The sequence below is a fragment of the Mya arenaria genome, chromosome 17 (assembly GCF_026914265.1).
Source record: "Mya arenaria isolate MELC-2E11 chromosome 17, ASM2691426v1".
Lineage (NCBI taxonomy): Eukaryota > Metazoa > Mollusca > Bivalvia > Myida > Myidae > Mya > Mya arenaria.
In genome coordinates, this window is record NC_069138.1 from 26,356,008 (window position 1) to 26,383,626 (window position 27,619).

At 34.2% G+C, this 27,619-nt stretch overlaps 1 protein-coding gene across 1 annotated transcript; it reads right to left on the reverse strand.

Moving 5' to 3' along the window:
* Window positions 1-675: 675 nt before the first annotated feature.
* LOC128222715 (uncharacterized) lies at window positions 676-27,119 on the reverse strand. Its single transcript, XM_052931809.1, has 8 exons — window positions 26,554-27,119; window positions 20,115-20,229; window positions 11,519-14,265; window positions 10,523-10,692; window positions 10,082-10,244; window positions 7,775-7,947; window positions 5,505-5,546; window positions 676-3,944 (listed from the first exon to the last, which is right to left on the reverse strand). Exons 3-8 carry the CDS (start codon window positions 14,145-14,147, stop codon window positions 3,444-3,446), a joined length of 3,678 nt encoding a protein of 1,225 aa, XP_052787769.1. The 5' UTR covers window positions 14,148-14,265; window positions 20,115-20,229; window positions 26,554-27,119; the 3' UTR covers window positions 676-3,443.
* Between the last annotated feature and the right edge of the window lie 500 nt (window positions 27,120-27,619).

Consider the following 27,619-nt stretch of genomic DNA (forward strand, 5'->3'; position numbering starts at 1 on the left):
CTTTTTTATTTTTTGTCTTAGAAAGAGCAAATTTTTGCGTAAATATCTGCAAAACAATGATTCAAGACTGCTGACAAAAGATCGGGTCGCAGATTTTCATATTTCCATTTGAAAATTAATGTTTTATGGCTTAAACCGTTACTAACGGTTTAAGAAAAATGCATAAAACATCAATTTTTGAACTTAAATATAAAAATCTGCTGTATGCATTTTTGTCAGCAGTCTTATTAACCTGGTTTCCATGGATATTCGCAAAAAATGCCTCGTTCCAAGACAATAAAATAAAAAAGTTGTCAAAACGTTCAATCTGTGAGAGTGCAGCTTTAATAAACATTTTCAACAGGATTTATTTTTATGTTAAAACTCTGCAAACTTCCCATACAACCCTTGTTCCACCCCTGTCTTTGTTTTTGACTTGAAAAACAATGCTCTTATGTGGCGTTTGTGAAAACAAGGTACTCTGGTCAAACTGTATGACCGCTTTCTTGCATATCAGGAGGTGCACGCAAGCACTTGTCGACCTGAATTTATTACAAACTTTAGTAACAAATTATACCAAACTTTTATTTGAACATCCAATACCTTCTCGAATGGTGTAATAATAGTTTGTTTCACCAAATACTTAATAAAAATCATTTAAAGCAGTGATTTTTTATGGATTTAATATTTCTTAACAAAAAACACAACAAGGGAAATCAATGCAAGTTATCAATGACATGTCATGCCATTTGTAAACAAAACATGTGTTTTTAATTTGTGTCATTTAACATAAATATGAATGGTATATGGCTTGTGAATAAATATTGCACAAAAAATAAAAAAAGGAAATGCAAAACAAAAAAAGCATTTATAAGAAATTTTAAGCTACATGTACAAGATTTTTTCATCACAAGATGTTCAGGAAATCATAAAGAGAGATATTGAACTAATATTCGTGTATTTCACAGAAGAAAAGCAAAAAAAGGAATTTAAAGCCATTTTAAGCAACAAGATTTTGTAATCACAGGATGTGCAAAAAATCATAGAATAAGATTTGTAACTGAGTAATATTCATGCATCTCAAGGGAAACAAACAGGACTAAAAAAAATCAAAACTAGCCACTTGAAGCATGAACATTTCGTAACCTAAGGATGTGCAAGAAATTATAAAACAAGACAACCCATTAAATTATATTTGTGTAGTTCACAAAGAAACAGACTGAACAAACTTAAAATTTGTGTAGCTCACGAAGAATTTGAAACCGGACAAAAAAATTAAAATAAGCCACTTGGAGCAATAAGATGTCGTAAACCAAAGGATGGGCAACAAATTATAAAATAAGATATATGGCACTAAATAAAATTTGTGTACCTCACAAAGAAACAATAAAATAGGATTTGAAAGTCATTTTAAACAATTTTGTTACCACATAATGCGCAAGGAATAATAGAATAAGATATGCCACTTAATTTTATTTGTGTAGCAATAGAAACAGAAAAAAAATTAAAGCAAAATTTTGTAACCAAAGCAAGAAATTCACAGTAAACTAAGATTTAGAAATGATACTATTAGTGAAGCTCACAAAGAAAGAAACCTAAGAAGTTAAAGTAAGTCACTTGAAACAAAAAGATTTCTTAATCACAGAATGTGAAAGACATCATGAAGAAATATATGGCACTAACCAATATTCATGTATCTCACATATAAATAAAAAATAAGACATCAGAAAGCCATTTTAAGCATCAAGACTTTGTAATCACAGGTCGTGAATGATATAAAAAGAGATTATTATAGCACTGGGTAATATAATTATATTCATGTAGCTCATGAAGAATACAGAAAAAAGACTTTGTCATTTTAAACAACAAATTTTGTAACCATTATGTGCCATAAATTATTAAATGTGTCACTAAATAATATTTGTGTAGCTCACTAAGAAAGATACACGAAAATAAAATTCAGTCACTTGAACCAATAAGATTTTTCAATCACAGAACGTGCAAAAAAAATCTAACAAAGAAACAAAACAAAAGGAATTGAAAGACATTTCAGGTATCAAGATTTTGTCACCACATATCGTGAAAGACATTATTAAGAAAGATATTTTATGGCACTAAATAATATTCCAGCAACTCCATTTGTAACCACATTATGTTTAAGAAATTATAGAATAAGACAGGTCACATAATATTTGTGTAGCTAACACAGAAACAGACACATTTTTTTAATACTTTAAGCTACAAGATCTTGTTATCAAAGGATGTGCGTAAAATTGTAAAAAAAAGATATGTCACAAGATAATATTTTTGAGTTTCACGATGAAAGAAACAGGACTAAAAACTTAAAATAACAAATAAGATTTGGTAATCACAGGATGTGTAAAAATTATAAAATAAGATGAAATCACAGAACGTGCAAGAAATCATAAAGAAAGATATGGCACTTATTATTGCAAGTATTTCAGAAAGAAGAAACAAAACCATTATGTGAAAATATAACTCATTAAAAATAGAGTAATCAAGCCATGGTGACATCCAGTCGCATTAAAAACCTAACACAGTCATCTGGGCCCAATTTCTCGAAACTTTTCAAGCTTTAACAGGGTTTTTGTTGGCTTATTTTAATAAGCAAAAACACATTCTTAAATTCAACTTTGATCAATATAAATGGTTTATTGTGATTTTCATAAGGCTAATTCCTATCTTAAGTCTAAAAATTCTAAAATAAGTAGGTATAACAAAAATTATAAAGTAAATGCAACAAATATTAGGCCTAAAAGATTCGGGTAACCTGACCCTACCTACGAAATAGGTGCCGACCCTACCGTTTTTATAGTCAGTTTGAAAAAAAAAAAAAAGTTTTTTTTTTTTTTTTTTTTAACTGCTATTCAATATGTTGTTTAAAACCTTAAATGCTTATACAGAATATAACTTTAACACCACTCTCCAATGATGAAAATTACTTTTTTATATAAAGCCTTATTAAAAAAAAAAGCCTACGTACCCTACCTATTTTTGAAAAGGATGTTACCCTAAGCAAACAATTATTTTTTTAGGCCTTATAGAAAAACAAAAGAAGTGATCTTAGCTTAATCCTGTTTTAAGAGACTTAAGAAGTTTTGAGAAATTGAGGCCAGGGCATCTTAACAAGGCAGCATGAGAAATGTCTAACACAATTCAAAATAAGTTCCTATTTGAGCTGATACATCATGTATTTTTTCTCAAAGAAACCATTTACTTTTTTTTTTCCATATTGTCCTAGAACCAGATTTCTTTTTTTAAAGAAATTGGTCACATTTAAGGGAATGGTCACTTGATATACATGGAAGTACAATGTAAGACTAGCCCTCCTTTCACCACTTTGCTACATCAAATTTCCCAGATCTTCCGTCTTTTACACTGTAGGGCTATAAGTCAATTCAAACTTGCATCATAGTAAATAAGCCGGACCACTTTTCACATCACTAGAACTCAACATCAATTGACATACTACTTTCATCGTCGCCATCATTTTCCTGATCTTGAGTGTTCAACCCTGCAGGGCTCCTAGACAGTTCGGTCCCAAGACTAGGCAAATTCCTCTCAACAGGGCTAAGCTGTAATCTATTTTCCGGGCTGGGCGAAGTTTTTTTCTCCGGACTTGGTAGACTGCTCGAGATTCCTCCAAATTTCACTAAATAGTCGTCCATCTCCTTCACAGCATCTTGTCTCACGGATTCAGAAATGCTTTGTGACAAATCTATCTCAGTTTTCTCACTAACAGTTTCCAAGTCTCTTTTACTAGGGCAGGTAACTATATTTTCACTGAATGACACAAAGTCTTTTGAGTTGCTCCCCTTTGTTAGGAGATCCTTCAGTGTTTGATGTTTTTTTCCAAGTTTGTACATTTCACCAGGACTATGGTTTATTTGTTCACTGGGATGGTCCTGGAATGGAAACTGGCTGCCTTTCCTTTTCTTCAGTATCTGAAAGCACATTTACCAATTTACGATTATGATTTACCGTTTCAATTTTCTGCAGTGAATGATGAACTAATTATAATGTTTACTTTTTTCATGACTGCCGCCTGTTTCAGCCCGTCTCCTTTAAAGGGACTTAACACCAGATGGTCCAAAAATCAGCAAATACAGTATTTCCTCAACACAAGCCTAGAATTGACAATGCGAGTTAGTAAGAGGCTGACAATACATCATTTTACATGATTTAAATAATAAACACAACAATCATGTTGCTGTCTAATCTGTTCTTCCCCCTTTTAAAAATAACGCATAATGGTTTTCCAGTTTAAATCAGGTCTGTTTAGGAGTACTGATAAATATACCGACACTAGTTTTAAACTTACAGGGATTAACGTGTTAGACAACCCCAGTAAATTTTCTTATTAGATAAATGCACAAGAACTGCGAAAGATACATGTGTCGTAAGCGATGTGACACATCAGTAAGTAAGATCGATGTGTTGTACACAACAATGTCAATTTGATGCAAGTTTTTGACAATATTTTTTCTTGCAATTGCATCATCCGGCATCAAGTCCCTTTAAAACCCAAGTTTTCTAGAATCTTTTTTGCCATTGGTTCAATACAAAAAGACATTGCCAAATGCAGACAGCTAAGAAAAGAAAATCTGCAAGAAAGCAAATTTTTTGCACCATAAAATTGAATTTATTGAACATCATCCTTAATTAAATTTTGAAGAACGAGGGGAGAATTCTACTTGATATAATTTATTATTTTTATTTAATATTTTTTCGCAAAACAATTGCCAATGATGTACTTTGAATAATTATTTTTGAATCTAATGATATGTTGTGTATAAAGGTACTAAACAAACTTTTATTAGCATAAGCGGCCGACCTCATAGAAACATTTCCCCCCAAAAAGGTTTCATTATTTAAAAAAAAAAAAAAAAAAAAAAAAATACAAGGTTATTCGAGAAAGAGGGATGTAAAAAAAAAAATATGTTGCATTGAATGAATTGTTCAGAATTATTTTAACCTAACAACATGATTAACATGAATTATTTGATGATGTCAGTGATTTCAATAAGAACCGGCTGCCGGCCAAAATGGACGGTGCAATTTGGAAAACTAAATGAATTTTAAGTAGAATAAGTAGAAGTAGTTACTTTACTATTTGAGACAGTTCAACCGAAAGTTATTGAGAACCCTGTGATGTGCTCATATATTTAAATGAATCAATGTACAGCTGAAACAGATGTCTCAAATCGTGTTAAAAATACTCCTGGTCACAAGTTTATCCATTAAAAATACAGACCAGTCCAGACTGAAGTTAACAATGGTTATAAATTTACATAATTCTGAACATTCAGTCTTATGTTTTTATTTGGCCTAATGAAAAGATATTTATTTAATGATTTTTTTCGAATGAAATGTTTTATTTAAAATTAATGTAGAAAAATGGATCATAAAGCAGGACGTAAAAATGAATGTTGCAGTGAATGAGAAACTAAACATTGTTTTAATGTGGCCGAATGAAAGATATTTTAACACACTATAATACCTACCCTTTCTGCGGACCGATGGAACTCCACACCCATGTACATTGTTGTGATGCAGGGTTAAGGATAGTAAACATACATTTATATATTTCTGTTGAAGGGATTAAACGATGCTTCAATATTGTTGAAAATCAATTGTTTTCCCTCAAAGTCTGCGTTACCGGATTATGATTTTCAAAAACTGATAAGCGATACAATCATATTAATAATAATTTTTAACACAGTCTTTTCTGCTTATTACAATATTAAGAAAAGGATAGACTTTGTATTGGCATCTACTGTGCCTTCTGGTATTGGGTGTACATTAAATGTGGGGGGGAGGGGGGGTAAATGGGAACAAAATATAAATTATGATTTATTCCAAATGAGTTGTTTCAAATCCGAATTTAGTTAACATAATGAACAAAAATAAAACCAGCAATATAATATTAATATGATAAAATTATTATGACATATCAGTCATTTATTGTAAGATTTATGTAAGAAATAGTCTCCTCCAAACGACTCCAAAATTACACAGGGTCAGCTGAGACAGCAAAATTGAGTATTTATGTGTCAGATTTCTGAAGATGGGTTTACTTGTATTTGATATTTAAGCATAAGTGTTCATTCTATCAACTGAACATAATGTTGAAACACTTCTATGTCATAAAAAATAAATTTTGTCTCTTGAAATTCAAATGAGGAAATCCTTGTCAAGAAACTTAAAAAAAAAATATTTGAAAATTTGAATCAATACTCTCGTGCAGAAATGACATCACTAAAGAGAGATTGTAGAGCTACAGTAAAATCCCACAAGAGCAGTCACAGACTGCAATATCCCCCACCTAATTAAGAACAGTATCAACTTCGCATGATGACAAAGGATAACAATGAAAATTAACAAAAAATGATGCCCCGAAAACATTAATAATAAAGTAATTGCAGTTCGCTTCTTTACACTAAATTTCAACAAAATTGGATTTGAAATTGCCTTTTTCACAATTTGCAGCGGCCAAAAAAAGGGTGTATCTAATATATTTTCAGCAATTGTTTTACGTTTCCGTTCTCTTCTCAAATGATGTGAAAATAATATAGGGTCGCCAGGCTTCCAAAATTCATTTAACTGTACATTGGAAACCATGATATCATTTCATGCCAAAAACAGTGGCCATTTCGTCTGTGTTAATTCACTGTCTATCTCATGCAAAGAACTACCAAAAAAAATATCCCAAAAGGTGAAAAAAATAAATGATCGGAAAAATACTGTTGGCTGGCAGACAATGCGAATGTCCGTCGGACAGTCGGACATGTCCGGTATATTTCCATTTTGACCGACGAAACTTTTGTTTTGGTCGGTCACAATGTCCGGTGAAAAATTAAAGTCAGCACCGTCTAATTTTCGGAAAATTTACTTTCAGTTTCTAAATAAATGTTCAGAGTTATTTTTAACTATTATATCATGATTATTCAGCATGTTAATCCGTGTATCACTATTTGTAAACCCCGTTTCGACATGTTTCCGTAAAAGCCAATAAAACGCGTTAGGTTCCGATTTCAGTTTGTAATCTAATACTTTTATTTTACGGAATTGTTCGGAAATTACAAAATTCCGTATGTATTTATTTTCGGCGAAGTGGTTCCCGGCAATCGTGTTAATTTAAATGTGATGATTAATATACCGAGCTGACTTTCTTTCCGCTCTGTTTAACATTGCCAATAACAAGAACTCTACTTTCGTTTTTGCATAAATGTTGTGCCTGAGTTTGACTTGTAGTACAATTCGTTACATTTTATAACCGTACTGTATCTTTAAATTAAAGATGAATTAAAAGAGTAAGATCTAGCTGTTCCATGGGTAGACGAACCAGATATGAGTTTTTTTTGGGAGGCAAGGGAAGAAAAAAATTGACATAAGATCCGAATATTGATTTTTTTTACATGATGTTTGGCTTTTTTTGTAATTTATTATAGTACTGTAGGACAAATCTAACCAAAAAGATCTAGACCTATTATAATGGGAACAAAACTTATTTAAAAAAGAGGCTTAAAATCAAGGTTTAGGCTGATGTAACTGAATACTGTTTGTAACATTGCGACAGGTAAAAATTTGGTGCGACAGGTAAACTTTCAGTGTTTACCTGTCGCAATGTCCTGTGAAGAAGAAAAAGTTTTCGCGTTGTCTGGGCTGGCTCTAAAAAAGTTAAGGTCGGTGTGAAAAAATATTGTAGGTAAAGGAACCGGAAATCATTTCTTGCTTTGCCTTCTTAGTAAGTATGTTGGCTAGAAAAAGGATATGATTTGTATTTTCCCTTCCTCTTGATTTCTACAAGAGGGAAGACCAGCCTTATAGCTCTGTTACACTGTGATCCCCAATGGTAGGCCTGCTCCCCGGGACTCGCCCCTAGCACCAGCAGTAGTTCCTGTCTGTAGACACCAGTCTCCATACATCCTGTCCACTGTACAACAGCTGGAAGTAGAAATAGATATTTGTTATATTTGCCTGGACTGAAGGCCTACTCCCCGGGACTGGCCCCAAGAACCAGCAGTAGTTCCTGTCTGTAGACACCGGTCTCCATACATCCTGTCCACTGTACAACAGCTGGAAGTAGAAATAGATATTTGTTACATTTGCCTGGACTGAAGGCCTGCTCCCCGGGACTCGCCCCTAGCACCAGCAGTAGTTCCTGTCTGTAGACACCGGTCTCCATACATCCTGTCCACTGTACAACAGCTGGAAGTAGAAATAGATATTTGTTATATTTGCCTGGACTGAAGGCCTGCTCCCCGGGACTGGCCCCAAGAACCAGCAGTAGTTCCTGTCTGTAGAAACTTCACCCAAGGCAACATGTTCCCAGCCGAAAAGCTTGAAAAAGATTTTTTTTGTTTTAAAGAATTACAGAACCCCAACTTAAAGCTGCACTCTCACAGATTGAACGTTTTGACAATTGTTTTCATTTTTTTCTTGGAACGAGCCAATTTTTGCGAAAATCAATGAAAACCAGTGATACAAGACTGCTGACAAAATTTAGATCTCAGATTTTTATATTTAAGTTCAAAAATTGATGTTTTATGCATTTTTCTTAAACTGTTAGTAACGGTTTAAGCCATAAAACATTATTTTTTTAACAGAAATATGAAAATCTACGATCTGATTTTTTGTCAACAATCTTATATCATTGGTTTGCAGATATTTACGCAAAAAGTTGCTCTTTCCAAGACAAAAAATAAAAAAAGTTGTCAAAACGTTCAATCTGTGAGAGTGCGGCTTTAATGTTGATTTCAACAGTTACTATAACCTCCAGTTATAGAGGTTTCCATCATTTTGTGATATTTTACAGTTTGATCACTCTTCAGTGCTCAGAGTCAAGTGCAATTCAGCCCCAAATGCTCAGACTTATATATCCCAAACCAGTTTTGCATGATAAAGAGATTGAGTAATAGCAGAGAAACAAACCCACATTTTTTATAACTTTTCTGCCAATCTTTTTTTAAATCAATATGGATTATTCGAAAGAAAAATTGTAATTCTCTATTTAAGTCAAAATGAAGCCAATTTTAACTGATTTTCCCAATCAAAAAGACCCTAGTCCTATTCCTTATATGATGAGAAATGTACTGTCTTTTATTTTTTATTAGCCTACGTGACCAAGTCAAATAATTTCATTGGCTGTGACATTTTACTTCATGATCTACTTTCCAGGGTTTCAATGTTAAAATCTAAGTTGGTAATTACTTAATGACTGTGTCTGTCTGCCTTTAGTTTCCTGTTAGACAATGCTTACAGCTGGCCTTCCCTAGTGGTTTAATACAACAACAGCTCATTGTCCATTACAAATGTCCTGCAACATCTCATGTCAAATATCAAAACTTTTTTACTAACTTGGTAGATGGTCAACAATTCTTTGTGTCTGCCTTAAGTTTACTGTAAAGACAATGCCAACAGCTGGCCTTCCCTGAGTTTACTGTCAAGACAATGCCAACAGCTGGCCTTCCCTGAGTTTACTGTCAAGACAATGCCAACAGCTGGCCTTCCCTGAGTTTACTGTCAAGACAATGCCAACAGCTGGCCTTCCCTGAGTTTACTGTCAAGACAATGCCAACAGCTGGCCTTCCCTGAGTTTACTGTCAAGACAATGCCAACAGCTGGCCTTCCCTGAGTTTACTGTCAAGACAATGCCAACAGCTGGCCTTCCCTGAGTTTACTGTCAAGACAATGCCAACAGCTGGCCTTCCCTGAGTTTACTGTCAAGACAATGCCAACAGCTGGCCTTCCCTGAGTTTACTGTCAAGACAATGCCAACAGCTGGCCTTCCCCGAGTTTACTGTCAAGACAATGCCAACAGCTGGCCTTCCCCGAGTTTACTGTCAAGACAATGCCAACAGCTGGCCTTCCCCGAGTTTACTGTCAAGACAATGCCAACAGCTGGCCTTCCCCGAGTTTACTGTCAAGACAATGCCAACAGCTGGCCTTCCCCGAGTTTACTGTCAAGACAATGCCAACAGCTGGCCTTCCCTTGTGGTTAAATACAACAACAGTAACACATAGTCCATTGAGAATGTCTGAGAACATCTCATGTCAAATTTCAAAACTTCTTACTTACTTGGTAAATGTTCAACAATTCTCTCAGTGTCCGCATTCAGTTCTCTGGAAGATGATAACAGCTGGGCTTCCCTGGGGGGTAAATGGAACAGCGACTCATTGTCCATAGGGAATGTCTGTACTGTGGTGGGGCACTCTATCATGGTGATGCCATAATAGAAGGTTGTGCGAAAAGTTAAGGTAAATCGTTTGTAAAAGTGAATCTATCATTAAATAACATATCATTTTAGGCTACAAAACATTAAGGTAGGAAAACCATGATATTAAAATTTCATGGCGTAACACTAGTTCTTGTGATTATTCAAACAACAGTATTTGAACCATCATCATTAAAGGTCAACTTCAACCTATGGGTAACATACTATTTACAGTTTGCAATTTAATACAGTTAGGACAAGATAACACTATGATATCTTGTTATGTAAGGTTTGGTAAAAGGATGTTTTTTGTATTTCCCCTTGCGCTGTGCCTGGCTGTTCGGGAAGAGCTCTCTGATCGCACGATTACATGCTGATGACCAGATTAGAGCGTCGTTGAAATCAGTAGTTGAGCTGATACAATAGAGCAGGTTGTCTCGAGAAACACTACCCCTCTCACTCTCAACCAAGTACTCTGAAACAAAGGGGCAACGAGTTTCAATGAAAAAGAAATAACTATTTAACCTTTATCAGCGTTTTATTTACTTTTTTGTGAATAGGGCCAGGGCTCTTTGAATTGTGAAAAAAACTTCAAAATGCCCAAAATTTTGAATTTACGATAAAGTTTATTTAAAACAAAGAAACAAAGCTAAGCCCCCTTGAAGATCCTGGGTTTGAATAATTTTAGGAGAACAAGACTGCATTTAGACAAATCTGGGCAAGAAACATATCTAGGCAAGCAGACTTGTTAAAGAGTAAAAAAAACAAAGTCATCAAAAACCTCATGCAAGTACGGATTAAAGTCATAACCAAATATTGCCTTATTTAGACATTAAAGCTGCACTCTCACAGATTTACCATTTTTACAACTTTTTTATTTTTTGTCATTGAAAGAGCAGATTTTTGCGAAAATATCTGTAAACCAGTGATAAAAGACTGCTGACAAAAGATCATATCGCAGACTTTCATATTTCCGTTTGAAAATTAATGTTAAAATCATGGCTTAAACTGTTACTAACGGTTTAAGAAAAATGGATAAAACATCCAACTTTTGAACTTAAATATAAAAATCTGTGACCTTATTTTTTGTCAGCCGTCTTATATAACTGGTTTCAATGGATTTTCGCAAAAATTGGCTTGTTCCAAGACAAAAAATAAAAAAAATGTCAAAACGTTCAATCTGTGAGAGTGCAGCTTTAACTGATAATTGGTATTATTTGCGTTATATTTTTCAAATGAGAATCAAAAGTTTGTGTTACTTGCAGTCTCATATATACATAGTACATTGCAAATTAATGTACCTGGGAAGAGTTCCTTCAGTTTATGGACCCTCCAGTTTTCCCCCGTTTCACATGTTCCATTTTCTAGAGCAGTTTTCCCTGTAGGACTGCCTCGTCTTCCATCATTTCCTGACCCTTCAGTTTCCATCTTGCTTTCAAACAGCTGGGAACAGTTTCTCTGATATCCGATTGGACAGGAGTAGTCAGGTGACCCCCTCATCAAAGATGGCGAACTCTGGTGATCTGGACCTGGACTAGAAGTCTGCAGCATGTTCCATAGCATTGATTTGTGCACTCTGTCGAAGTGTTTCTCATACTCATCAATCCTATGATATTGGAAGCTACAAGCGTGACAATTCAGAGGTCTATCAGAGGCAACACAATCTCGCTTTTTATTATCTGCATCTGATTCAATTGCCTTGTTTTCTGGACTATTTGTGTTTCTTGACTTCTCATTTTGCAATGATATATCACCTTTGTTAGTAAACTTTCCTAGCAGCTTATTTCTAAGAAAAGCCATAATTGAAGAGGTTGGCGCAGGGCTGTTTTGGTGTTGGTTGGTGGTTTTCCCATCATCTTCACTTTCTGAATCCGCAGTCTGGTCATTCAATGGATTTCTGGTAAATCGTTTACGTTTTTTAATGACCATGTCCACAGGACATTCACTGGGTCTTTTTGTGTTGTGTCTTGCATTTTCAAAAACAGTACATGAAGAATTTCCATAAGGTGAAACTACTGGTGTTTTTATTTTGTGGTTAAAAGGTGCGGACTTAGAATGTACAATGTATTTATGGAACAAACTCGGCTCAGGTTTTCTCGGGTTTTGGTTGTAAGCCTGACTGTACAAATATGGATTGTTGCTTTGACTCAGGATTTGTGAACTTATACAAGGATTTTTGGGAACACCACTGTTTTCAACATTCTCATTCAAACCTTCATCCTTGTCAGATAATGTACTCTCAGGATTCAGTACTCTCCTCTTGTGACTAGCCAAGTTACAGTGTGCTTGAAATGTTGACTTGATAGGGGATTTCCAGTTGCATATCTGGCAGAAGTACACAATATTCCCCCCTTCTCTAACGAGCTTTGTAAATTTCCCGAACTCTGCAGTTGAAGCTGGTGTAAAAGGAAACTTGTTATCTGGATCTTTTGACCGACTCCTTCCCTGAACATCAGATTTTGCAATTTGGTCAGTAATTTTCTTAATGTCAATATCACATCTCTCCTTAGTTTTTGAACTTGCAGCATTAAATGTTGCTAGAGTTTCATTCACAACTTCACCTTTCTTTGTGAGGTCCAAAGATCCATTCAAAGTTTCTATTCCGGTATGATCCACCAACTGTTTTGGATTTTGGAAGTCATGTGATGGTTTTGATCTTTTTACAATCTTTGCTCGGAATTGTCTATGCCCTGAAGAGTCTGAATCACTGTCATTGACACTCTCATGATCTTCATTGGTATTACCATGGAAATCTGTGACATCACTTCCTTCTATGTCACATGATATGCTGATGTCACTTCCTGTGTGGGAAAACATCATATGCTCTTTCAGATCTTCAATTGTCTGAAACTGTAATGAACATGATCCACAGGAATGAGGTTGATCACCTTGTGACAAATGCAGTTTGTTTACATGGTCTATGAAACTCTGCTTTGATGTCATTATAGAAGGAATAGTTGTACAAAGTGTACATTTGTAAAGTATTTCAGCAAATTTCATAACATTCTCATTGTCATTGTTCTTGTACTCCTTTTTATGTGCATTTCCCTTCTTGTAAGCTTTTGAGGTCTTATTACAAACACCAAGTAGATTGAGAGTTTTACAGGAGTCTTTAGTTTCATTTAACCAAGCTCTAAGATATTGCACAGGAGGGTTTTTCACTACACTGATCATCTTTTCACCATTTTTAATTCTAGTCATGTCATTAGCACTCGACTGGACATTTCTTTCACTTTTCACTTTGTTGGTGTTGCCTTCATCAGTGCCCACATCACCTTTAGTCCTTGGTGACATCAACAACATTTTCTTCTTGCTTTCACTGATCACTCTGTTAGTGGTATCTTCATCAGTTTTATCACTGTCCCCATCATTTACATCCTTGACATCAACCTTTTCTGGTTTCTCAAACCAATGTCCTTCATTGTTTCCTATTTCATCATTCTGACCACAATTTTCTTCTTCAGAGTGATCAGTCACTTTACTTGAATCTTCGGTCACTTTATTTTCAGCACCTCCTACTTCATCCATTCCAGAGAAATCACTGTCCAGGTCCAGCTTAACAGCATCTTTCAGACAAAATTTTGATTCAGCACTTCCTTTGTTAGAATCATCCATACCTCCAACATGTTTATCTTTCAGGCAAGCTTTAGTTTTGCTGGTTCCATTCTCATAATCATCAATGTCTTGCACATTTGTTTCATGATAATTCTCTGTCTCAAGTTCATGTTTATCTGAATCCACAACCTTATCTTCCTCCTTAATATCTTTATCTTCTTGATACATTTCATTGCAGTTTTCACTTGGACTGTCCATGTATCTTCTGCAGGACGTAAAGCTGGGGATTTTAAGAATTCCCGACGACATGGAGCATGGGCAGGAGCTAGCTGCCAGCATCTCTTGTTGTTGCCTTTGAGGACTTAAACTGTTCATTTCAGAATTAATTCTAAAGATTCACATATAAGACTTGAAGAATGTTTAGTTGAGGTATATGCATGTCCATTTTTAAGCCCATCATTCATGCCTTAATCATCCAGTTATGTCACAGCACCTGTAATCATAAGACAAAATTTTAAATAATATTTTTTGTAAACAACATGTACACATGTAAAATTTATCATCTTGTATATCTTGTATTTATGTTCACTTTGGAAATATCTTTTCAAGAACCCTGCGCTCTAAATAAGAACTATTTTTGCCTCATTCAGCAAACGCCTAGAATACCTGCTAAATTTGATTATCTGTCATATATAGAGTCAGAATTATCAAATACTACCACACAGCTTGTTAACAAGTACCCATCACCTAGAAAGGAGGCAGAGTTAAAAACTTGCATAAGACCAATCAGTATAAGTTACAATATAGTGGTGTGTAACCTAAATTATACAATATGGTATGGGTTTACATGCATGACATCTGAGCTGGTGTACTTGACAAATTTCACCAATGTTATGTTTTTCATCGGAAATGTTGCATTTTTTTTAAGTTCGAGTCCAGGAAAGTACTTTTCAAATTGACCCCCTGCACGTCTTATAGGATATTTACGGTAAATATGACAAAATGATTAATGAATGTCTCTATGGGACAGCGAGTTTTAATTATAATAATATAACTTAAATTAACTGATGGCGATTTCTTATTCAATTAACATCATAATATGCTCATATTTAAAGAATGAGCTTACTCAACCACTTGCATTTAACACTTAAAATAGTAGATTTATATTTAAACATGAATGCCTATATCCAACTATTTACACAACTTAATTTCAACGTAAATATAATAACTGCAGTAGTACCACAAATTGCTGACTACATTTTAGTGTTACTAAATTTACATCTGTACTGCTGCATGTTGTTGCAGCTATTGTAGATACTGCAATTGTCACAGTTGTTGGTATAGTATTAATAAATAAACTTCTTATAATGACATGTTATACCATAGATATTTTATTGATCTTGTCTTTAACATCAGTATAATAATACCTTAGCTATTTTTTTTCTCCATTTACCGAATGAAAACCATTTGAATTTATTATTTACTCCATAGAAAAGACAACTTAATTTTAAAAAATATCACATATTTCAGAAAATATAAATGGCAATACATACCACACAGTGAAATCTCTTGAAACAATGATTTTAAGATTTAATATTTATTAAACTTAAACCAACAAGACTTAAATCCTATACATCAGAAGCAATAATGAAACTAAGAGCTCAACTCCGGGAAGAGGAGAAATGAAAAACCCATAGAATAAATAAAGCCGACAGACAGGCGACCTGTTCAAAGTGTCGAGTCGGTGGCAGACATTTCGTCTGGTGAGGAATTAGCAAGGCCAGGGGATAATTGTAGCAAGCAGACAGATGTCTGCACTGACACAGGGCGGACCAGACAGAGCGGAGACCTTTCTCATGCGCCATGCCGTGAATACCTAGGCTATATCTGCTTTATGTGCCCTGTACTCATGATTGATCTAGCTTTTATTTCATTTACAAGATGAAATATTGTATGTTTACTCAATAAAATCTTGCGAGTTTTAACTCACATTTCTAACAATAAAACCTACTTTTGTTTCCTTGTCAATGCTTCAATCAAATAGCTGATGCTTCCTATCTGGTATGTTGTCTATTGTCAAGTTTATCTTTTTCACTTGTTAGGCCACAATAATAAATAGTTTGTTTGGTGGTACCCTCTCCAGGTAGGGTAGGCTTTAAGTAATAACGTTATTGTCATCGTCGGATAATCAGGTGTTAACGAAATCTTATGTACAAAATTTTGAAGTGACACTCTTATTCAAAATCAATACATACAGATGTATAATAAATATAAATTTTGACTGATAAAACTTCTACTTAATAATTAATGCATTTATGGAAAATATTAATTACTGATGACAAGATTGTAACCGTGTATTTAGTAGCTGAAAACGCAAAAATATTAAATGATTGGTGAATGCTAAATGATTTACTGCGATCTACTATAGTCTCATAAAGTAGAAATACTGTGTTTTATGAACATTTCTTCCAAATTAAACTCGGTACCCTTCATAAGAATCATTGTTTTCGACATTTATTTATCCTTTTTGGAATATTAAAACAATATTATTGATTTTGGTAAATCTTATTTGGGGAAAAAGAGTGCATCTTTAAAGGATTTAAACTTCATATTAAGTTACACACACTAAGAACATACATAGTGTTAGAATAATTTACCAAAGGGCTTTAAAAACAATAGGTAACAGGGTCAGGTAACCTGAACCAAACAGGTTTTTAAGGCCTAGGTAGAGGGTATATATTTTGGGACATAAGAAGTTTTTCGAAGTTGATCATGAAACACCAAACAACCTGTTTATTAAATGTTGCCTATAAAAATTTTTTAGTGAAGAGTGTTTTAAAACTTGTTTCCAAAATATTGGCTCGATTGAGACTCTGCGTAAAAAAATATTCGCAAAAATTAATAATCTTCAATGCTGTTTAAGTTTTGATAGGACGAAAACAATCAAATAAACTACATGTACAATTTAAGAGAAAATTAAATAGGAAGTTGAATCAGTATCATACAATGTTGCATTAATGATTAAACACTCAGTGGCAATATGAACACCGCCCTGAACTATATAAACCAATGAACAAGTCACAAAACAACATGATGCAGTTTACTTTTTGAAATTTTTTGGGCCCCATTCATAATTCTAATCATTGTGCATTTTTTTATTAAAGCAATTTAAGTCCTTCGAAGCAGCATCTTTTATTTCCCTGGCTGAATTTTGTCTTGAATTAGAAAAAACACTGCAAAAGATTGGCAAAAAAGTCAGGAGGGGAATTCTAGAAGGAATAGGGGGATATTCTGTAATAAATTTAAATGAATGGAATTGGAAATATGACAAAAAAAGGTTTCAGGACAAAGAATCACTCCTAAGTTTTAAACATTTGAAAATATTCCCAATTATATGAGCATGAGGAAAGTAAGTCTTAAGTCATGCTTAATTAAACGACTGTCATGTTAAAAGAGATGTTGAAATTAGTAAAAACAATTTTACAATGTTGAGATCAATACCTGGGATATTTAGACAGAGCTCAGATAGGCTGACACACTGGCCTACTGTCTAGACAGAGACAGAGACAGAAAGATACATCATCATAAAAAAAAATGAAATATAAAAGAACATCATTCAATTAAATTGTTGCTGTTTAACAAGGGTAATAGTTTATGCAAAACAAAAAGAATGTAATTGAATATGTAATTTACAACCATTTTGTAGATTTAAAAGTAAGCTAAACAGGGAGTTTAATGGATGGAGGATGCTGATCACTGTATAAACATCATATAAGTGTATACCTGCTCCTAGGAGGTCTTAAACAATTTGTACAGAAGAACAGGAGAGTACAGTATGTATGTATATATATATATATACAAGGCCAAAACAAAAAATTGTTCAGTTAGGGTTAAAAAAAATGCCTATTTCGTAGGCTGGGTCAGGTAACCCAAACCAGTCAGTGATTTTTTTTTTGGAATTATTTTTACCACCTGTGCCTTGCAAATTGGGAAAAGAAGTCAACTTTTGAGAAAATACAAAATCTGACCAAAATAGCTAATATAATGGCAAATATTGTTCTAACTTTTTTTCCATACATTACGGCTTGAAAGAGTTATTTTGTTTATATTTCAAGATATTCATTGTTTTTTATTCGTTTAAGTAATCTGCATTTAACAAATTGGGAAAAATATTTAATTTTGGGAAAAATGGACAGTTTTTCACAAGGGGAAACAGCTTTTAGAAGGCAATAAATTGCACCAAAAAAATCACTGTCCACTTGTATTTTTTAAGGCCTTATCCGAGGTGGAAACTGGTACAATCTTGGTTCTTTACGTATTTTATATAGAATATCTTGTTGAAATTGCTTAATGGCAAGTACTAGTACAATGCTTTCAAGCTTGTTCCTCTAAGTCTAATTTCAAAGACTGTATTAAAAAGAAAGAAGATATATTTTAAGAAATTTTGCCCCTAGCCCATTTTTACCGATTAATGGCGATTTAAGAAGATATTCATTGACAATCATGACCATGAACCTGTACTTACAAACAACAACAAAAAGGGGTTGTCTGCTGGTCGAGTTAACCAACCATGACAAATGTACAATAACAGTTCAATTTAACGATTCCTGAACCATTAATGCATTGTTCACATCCACAGTTCATGGGTAAAAATCCTTACAACAGCAAATGGGACTAATCCTTCAACAGTAAAGGTTCTTGACTAGCCAGTTCATAAAGTGCATAAGAAGTTTTTAAAGGATAGTTCAGATACTTTTGTTCTTGGACGGTTCATGAACTACATGTATGAATGAAATGATCAAGAACTGCTCAAGAATTACCATTCACTTCCAGTTCTTAAGACTAATTATAAACTAGACTGGTTCCAGAATGGCTCACAGATTCAATCCCCTCTATATTTAATGTCTCATTTGCACTTCAGGGACTGGAAATGAAACTTTATATGTCATCCAACAAAAATATCTTAAATTACCTTGAACAAGTCTGCAATTGAAAATTTGAGTGATTATTTCAAAAAATTACTTCAAACAAAAATAAAATGAGTGTAGCAAAAACAATGTGCAATCCTTATGCAATTTTTACATCCGTATTAATTTTTACATTATACTTAAGGTTGAACTACATGAAGTGCAAGAAAGTAGAAAGGTCTTCATTTTTTTTAAAGCAATCATTTATCCCATTTGTCAGAATACACATGAATATAAGACGCTAGTTTGAAATAAACTAAATTCTTTCTTAAAATTGGGGAATGACAGTTTCACTAGCTATCAATTAATAAAAAACACTTTGAAAAGAGCAAGCTTTTAAACTTAAAAATTATGTACACATTTTAGGTAGGGACACTGTCTTGTGTGCCCCACATTCTTATAATATGGTGGTCACTTCTGCCAAATATTTTTCATTATAAGTTCAACACTGTACAACAAAGATATGGACAGGACACAAACTTCAGAAGGTTGCAGTGACCTTGACCTTAAAGAAAAGGACATGAGTCTTGTGCATGAGACATCCTCATGATATGGTGGTAACGTCTGTCAAGTAATTTTGAAATCCAACCAGGAATGAAAACAATATGAACATATTATATATTATAAATTTCAAAAGGTTGGCATGACCTGGAGCTTGAAGCTAGGGACACCGGTCTTGTTTGCAACACATAATCATGCTATTGTGGGCGTTTCTGCTAAATTACTTTAAAATCTGACCATAAATAAGAGATATGGACCGGACGAGAAGGTGATGGACTGACCGACCGACAGACAGGACTTGATGATGTGCCTGATTGCTATATAGGAAACTTCATATGAGGAATCATTTCATTCATTTCTACTGATCTAAATGCACTGATTACTGAAATCAGAAATATTAAAATTGACATCCAAATTACTATTCACATTTGTTCCAAAAATATCATTCATCAGTTGACTTTGGGCTTGATAATGTTGCAAACAAGTGCATGAAAAAGTACTAATAAACTTGATGACATGTTTTACCTTATTTGTACTCATATTATTTTCAAAGAAAGCACAAAATGCTAATGAAATATTTTACCTGCACATATGGATAAATCATGGCAAATTTTAAACAAAGGGCAGTAATTATGCATCTAGGGGAGGCAACTATATTATAAAACTTAAAAATTACTTTCTAATATTTTGAAATAAACAGTAAAACAAATAAAAAGACCTCTCATGGTCAGGTTGTGTGCCAAAAATTCATTAACTTCAATCAAGAACTAATGATAACATGTCTTGAGAGCTGTCCTTACTTGACCTTAAATGTAACTGACCATACCTAATGTTCCTTGGTCAAGCAGGCATAAATCATTATGATTAAACTCACCTCCAGTCTTATCACACCTGCCACCAGCTAGGGTTTGGACATCATGTCTGTCAATGGCTGGTATCAGGATGTTGTTCTGTCAATTCATTCAGGTCCCAAATATCAAGATAGCAACCTTAAATAAATAACATAAAACTATCAATTTTAAAATACTTGCTACCATAGCTACACTTACAAAACATGCTCTTCCGTATTATACATTACAGGGGCGGATCCAGGGTAAGATGTTAGAGACAACACTTGCATGCATAACCTTTTTACATGCACCCATCCCGAGTTTAAAGTGTTGGCAGGGGGTGCATTGAAAAAGTAAACTTCAAGGTCGCCCCCCCCCCCTCCCCCCACCTGGATGGAAATGTTAATGACTGAGCCAACACACTCATGCAAGTACATGCATCTGACTATCTACATCTTCAAATCTCCATCATTACAGCACTTCAACATCATGTCTATCAACAAAATAAGAGCTGCAACTCTTGCCGGTTACTGTTTGCAAATAAACTCCGCAAAGTGTACTTGTCAATCACGATCATATTATCAATGCCTTTAACAGTCAGGAAACAGTGCATTTGTAATCATCTGAGTCCCAAAAGCAATTCAAACAGCAAGTTTTGGGCACTTATAAAGAGCGCAACTTAAACTTTACATGGGCCTGTCCCTTAGTAGCATGTTCCATGCTAATACATTTAAAAGAATACTCTCAATCAACAAGTCGCAGACAGCTTTCTTAGATGGATGAAGTAGATTGACAGGCTATAGATGTTGCACTTAATTTAAAACACATTTGGGTGGGACGAAAGAAAAGCCTGCAATGATCATTCAATGCTCCAAAACCACCAAAATTAATGCTAAGTTCATTTGAAAACAGTAGTATTCACTCAATACCCAAAAGCCATTTGATCATACAACTATACATACACACCAAAATGTATTTATCATAATCCAAACAATTTTCTTTTTAAATAAATAAATAGATCCAGTGAAAAACTGAGGTAAAATCTGACAAAACGTGAGATCAATACAGAGACTGAATGTCTGAAGACAGGTTTTCATATGCCAGACAGACAGCAATTATTGTGAGGCAGACACAGGGACTCAAGGCCAGATTTAATTGTATAATTTATCACCGTCTGTCTAAGGGGTTGAAATAATCAAGAGATAACCATCTACCTGCTACTGTTGAATTTTGCTACAAAACTGTGGAGTTAGTCACTCATTGTTCCATTTTACAGGATGGTGACGGGATGTGATGATAACTAAATGATGATTATCCAATTATTACTAATTTAAGAACACACGGATAATGACAGAAGTGATATTATTACAAAACGACATCTTTCAATGTCAATCTCGTAAATATGTGCTGATACATTTTGGGGGAGACTTACAAAATTGCATCCTTTATTTTAGTGACCTGCGGTATTAATTGTATTAGTGATAATACAATTAATATCCTTAAAACTGAGTTTCTCAGGGTTAATACACCAGTCAATTGTAACCTCGGCCCCCCCCCCCCAGGTCCGGGGGTATATTGGGGAAATGGGCCGTGTTTTTACCTTTCAGGTGGCCTCGTGCAAAATATAGTGGGGAATTTGCCTTACATAGGCTCCCTGGGGTGCGGGGGCATTTGTTGGGGATTTGACCATCAGTTCGTCCATGCAGAGCGGAGATTTTACCCGGGGTTGGCTGGACCGAAAGTCAAAGTCCCCGCTACTCCCCGGACCTGTGGGGGTGGGGGTGGGGGTGGGGGGGGGGGGGGGGGGGGCGTAGTTACAATTGACTGGTGCATAAAATTTCAGGCGAAATTTTTTGGGTACACCAACCAAGGGTTTGAAGTGTTAAGCTGCCATTTGAGGGTCTATTGGTAAGACTGTCCTGACACCCAATCTATGTACCAACCATTTGTTCCTATAAAATGGAATTTGTTTCCTTCAAATTCTAACACTTCATCTCCAACAGCATCTCTAACAATTAATACACTAGGCTGGCAGGAGTCTGGCCGAGTACTCGTCAATACTGTTCAAAGCAATCAAATATTTGAGGCCCTGACATAGTTGATTTATAAAGACATCTTTTATTAATCAATGCCGATCACAGCTTAGGCCTAAAAAAAAATGGTTAGGGTTACATCCTTTTCAAAAATAGGTAGGGTAGGTAGGCTTATTAAAAAAAAAAATTTTTTTTTTTTATTAGGCTTTATATAAGAATATCATTTTCATCATTGGAGGATGGTGTTAAAGTTATCTTTTGTATTTATAAGCATTTAAGGTTTAAACTACATACTGAAAAGCAATTAAAAAAAAACGAAAAAAAATTATTTTTTTTTCAAACTGACAATAAAACGGTAGGATCGGCGCCTATTCCGTAGGTTGGCTAGGGTTACCCTAACCAAATGTATTATTTTTTTAGGCCTTATTGCCAATGATTTTTAAAAACAGATTTTATCAGTGCCTGACAAGTACCACAATTATTTATCATGAAACATGTGCATCTACATTGAAGACTATGTATACACGGCTTCATTAAATATAGCAGGAAACGCAACATCAAGGATATCTGCCTTTAAGAGATTACTTATGTAGACAAGTACACAATATAATGGCCATACAAGGCCCACTGGTCTTAATATAATAGAAGTTAAAGATGCACTCTTACTCCCAAATAAGATTTACCACATTTGATAGTATTGTTTTAATAGTCCTTAGAGGATTAATAAATGCCGAAAAAAAATTTGGTTCTTATGCAAAATACCCAATTCAATTTGAAAGAAATGTGCATAAAACACGGTATTTCTACCTTCTGAGACTATTGTAGATTACAGTAAATCTTTAAACATTCCCCAATCATTTAATATTTTTACGCTTTCAGCTGTTAAATACACGGTCACAATCTTGTTTTCAGTAATTAATATTTTCCATGTAGGAAAGGTTTATCAGTCAAAATTGATGTTTGTTATACATGCGTTTGCATTGATTTTGAATAAGAGTGTCACTTTAAGCAGTGTTTTTCCGATCCATTTTTGGCTAATCGGCCCCATCCCCAGAGCTCTGAAACACTGGGCTTCCATAATAAGAATTTGTAACTGGAAGTATGAACTTCGTTACCATCAATTTTGGAAGTTATTTTTACTGATATGTGGAAGTCTTGTGAATACTTTGATTTTGTTAAAAATTAAGAAATTTAAAACTATAACTTGCAAATTCCACATTTTTTGTTATAATTCATTCTATTTCAAGACTAATTGTAAATGTCACCATAACAGTAGCATTGACACCAGGTTTTGATATTTTAAACTTCTGAGCCTCCATTTGGAGGTTTTCTAAAAAAAACATGTAAGTTTCTTGTACTTCCAAAGAATCTTATTTTTTTGGTAGTTTTAGCCCATTTCTAGAAAGAAATATACTTCATATCTTCCTTTTTACGCAAGCCTTGTCAAACATACACTTTTCCCAAGTGTGAGAATCAATTTTACAATTTGTTGTTTAATAATAAAGAAATGATTCAGAAAATAGGTGCTTTCATATTTACCTTTCATGGCTTATGGCCCAATGATGCAAAAAAACACTTGGAAGGACTTTTTTTCAATGATTCAAATCAATTAAAATGCAAGATGCAATTACATAACATTATATACAAAAATAATGGAAGCATTCAAATAATTGAAAACAAAGATATTGACATACAAAATATAACGCTGGATATTGTTTGAACCTAAAACACAGGCATCATTCTTCCGGAAGAACATAACAATATTCTTTTGAGATTACCTGGAATAAACACATGTTTCATGACAAAGGAAAATCTTGCAAAACATTACTTCAAAGTTTCTCGCCTTTACTTGCAAAAACCTTTCAAGAAGCATATTTTCCTCTTAAGAAACTGCCGAGAGACAAGTCAAGTATGTTCCTGCAGACGTATTGTCTGGAAGTTGTGTCTCAAGCCCCCTAGTAATACATAAACTGCAGTCCTGTCTAGACACTTAGCCACAAAAACATTTTAAATGATCCTAAGCATTGATTATGGGCTCAGTCAGACATAACACTGGCTCAGTCTCCCACATTCACTTTCTTTTAAATTCTATGAACGTCAGACAAGATGGAGGTTTGTACATTGGCGTCATTTGAATGCCTTGAAAAGCATTGCTCTCATCTCGCTCATAATTCCGGCTCCAAATCGTAACAAGTGTATTATCATTTGTGGGCAATATGTATATTTCATTATGAATGGTTCCGTAAATATTTGTTTCAAGTATTAATGTGGTAAATGAGTGTGCAAATGTTAATGCACGGATACATTAAAGGGGCTGGACACCAGATGCTCCAAAAATAGGCAAATGCATTATTTTCACAAGACAATCATAGAATTGTCAATACGAGCTAGTACGAGGTCGCCAATCAGCCACTTGACATGAATAAAAGAGTATTTTGTTGCTGTCACCGCTGAGTTGACCTGAATTAGCGCATATTTATGGTTTATAGTGTATATATTTAGCATGTGAAGGTACTTGATTAGTTCAGATACATATACCGACGCTATTTTTAAATTAACTGGGCTTTGTGTGGTAAACAACCCCAGCAAATTTCAAACAGGAAAAATACGCAAAAACTTCATACGAGTTGTATGTGATGTGACACATCAGTAAGATTCAATGCGTTGTACACGATATCAATTTTATGGATTTTTTTGACAATTTTCTTTTTTTCTTGCAATTGTATCATCTGGTGTCTAGTCCCTTTAAGACATAATTCTAATTTCTGCCTCTTGAGTTTAATAAGCAATACAATTGACATAGGCTTTTGATATAGAGTTTAAGAGAGCATCAGGGGAGTAGCTCGACTGGAAACCATTCGTGGCGGTCATAATCTACCAAAATTAAACAGTTTATTGTTCAACATATTTTTCAGTCCAATGAAAAGGCAGTATACTTCAAATTTGCTAATGCATCAATTTCAGTAAATCAGCAGTCAACCATTTGTGATTTTAATCAGGAGAACCAGTAGATATAAACAGTGGCTGGCACACTTATAATAAGTGCATAGCTTACACAAATGTGGACCACTGAATAAATTGTTGTTATAATGAACTTGTAGTACTTACCCAAAATAATTGTTATGCATTTATTTTTGAAAGTATATACAAATTACCTAGAAACACTCATTAATGGAACATGTCGTACATGTACAACAAAGTAAGGATAAAAGTGAATTTTTTTTGAAAAAGTAGGGTAAAATAGGTATATTAAGAGCAAAAAGGGGCTCTTTACTTACCTTTTTGGATGCAAATAAATGAGTACTATAACTATTCATCAATTGTGATGTACATGACATGACCTTTGCTTGATAGAAACCAGTGCTTCATGAGTTTCAGCAAGAGGATGAGGAGATGAACCTGGAAATGGTGTCTCCAACTTGTCAACATGCACCACTCATTCTCATCATAGAACCCCTCTTGCAGCACTGAAGCCACCTACTGCATCAAACTAATCCTTCAAAATACTAAAAATGGCTTCTTATCAAAATCAAGATTTAGATTATCTCAATTTATTCATTTAGTTTAAACTTTTCTATTATTTCTCAAACTATTTTTACAAAAAAAGTAGGGAAAGTAGGGCTTTTTCAAGAAAAAGTAGGGAAATATAGGAGCATTACAAAAAAGTAGGAAAAGAACGCCCACTTAAAAAAGCCATGGCATCTATGTTGGTTAATGCATATTTAGAATTCATACTCTTGTTGGCATTTCTCCTCATGATATTTGAATTCAATATACTTTATTAGTTTGCTTAGGCCTAAAAAAAAAATTGTTTGGTTAGGGTTACATCCTTAAAAAAAATAGGTAGCAGGGCTCTCGCGAGGGGGCGACTTGGGCGAAGTGGTCGCCTAAAATTCCCAGACTTCGCCCATTTGTATCATCAAAGCGACATTGACTTCGCCGAAAATTTTAGCACATTGTAAATCTGTCAATCAGCGAGTATTTGGCCAATGTCCCATTAGTCAAAACATCACAATAAGCCATTCATACAAATTGGTAATCTCCTAATCCGCCGTGTCATCCAATTACCAAAACATCGCCAGTAGGCGGAGCTATTGAAAGTTAACCAATCAGAATGTGCATTCAGAAGACTCTGATCAAATGATATAAGTTCGTTAAAATGAGATAGAATTGGAGACATAATTATGAAATATCGTGTCAAGCATTAATTTAAGTTAAAAAGTAATTAATATATGTATTGAATAAACAATGCAAGACATTTAAACATTGTTGCTTTTGAAGCAGACGGTCATAGCCATCTCCGGCCATCGGCAAGTAGGCGCTAAGAAAATCAATAACGTACATGACGTATCACCAAATATTTGATTGGTTTTAGTGAAATGTTCATGATGAAAAATGATTTGTAAACACAAAAAATATTATTTTTTTGCTTTATGTAGAGTTTACTTACAGTAATTTTCTCCTGTCACAGTTACGTTGTCAAAAAAAAATCGGCGAGATCGCCATTTTGTCAAAACAATTTTCCGAGTTAATTTTTCAACTTCCCATTATGTATTGGTAAAATTTTCATCAAGGACACTGATTTAAATGTCATTTGGTTCTTAAATGTCAGCATAATTAAAATTATTTAGCCAGAAACAAGTAAATAACAGCACAGCTGAATGTGACATTCGTACCCTATCCCGAACGTACCAAAACAAGATTCGTCCCCCTACTTTATTGACAGTTCATTTATGGGGTCATTATGATTATTTCAAATCCTTAGATGTATTTTTTTGGTTCATTTTAGATGCTATTTGGAGATAAACTATGTGACATTGACAAATACACTTTTGCTGAGCCAAAAATGATACATTATTTTATGAACATTTTATATAGTTATAGCAATCAATTTGAATGTGAATATAAACTGAGGTGTGTGGTATGGCATAGTTTTTGTATCAGGTGTTATAAAAAGTATCACTTCTCCCTAAAGTCTCCCCACTTCTCCCTAAATTGACTGAAGGGAGAAGTCACTTCTCCATAAATTTTCAGCCTAGTGAGAGCCCTGGGTAGGGTAGGTAGGCTTTTTATTTTTTTTTTTTATTAGGTTTTATTTAAGAATATAGAGGATATTTGTTTATTTCAGTGTAAGATCGTATTTTATTTCACGAGTGTCATAGAAAAACATATTTTCACGAGTGGCGAAGCCACGAGTGAAAATGTAGTTTTTTTATGATCACGAGTGAAATTAAATACGATCTTACACTGAAATAAACAAATTTTCTGTTTCTTTTATGCTTATTTTTGGAGTTTTATTTGTTTTTTTATTTATTTCTGAATTACCCCCTTTTTTTGAAAAGGGTGGGCTTTACGCCGCTACCCGTGGGGCGCCCCTTATGCATAATTATAGCTGTCAACTTTTCTACTTTCGGTTTGCTGAGAAATAGTTCTCTGCTATTCATACTTATAGCTTAATATTCGCTCATTTTTTATTGCAAAGCTTTATGAACAGTAAGAAATTAAGTATTATTAGT

Excerpts from the sequence above, each read along its gene's own strand:
- LOC128222715 (XM_052931809.1), bottom strand. The coding sequence starts at position 14,147 with ATGAACAGTTTAAGTCCTCAAAGGCAACAACAAGAGATGCTGGCAGCT. Across the intron at positions 10,693-11,518 it reads ACTGAAGGAACTCTTCCCAG|AGTACTTGGTTGAGAGTGAG; the intron begins GTACATTAATTT and ends CCTTTGTTTCAG. Across the intron at positions 7,948-10,081 it reads AATTGTTGAACATTTACCAA|CTGTTGTACAGTGGACAGGA; the intron begins GTAAGTAAGAAG and ends TTCTACTTCCAG.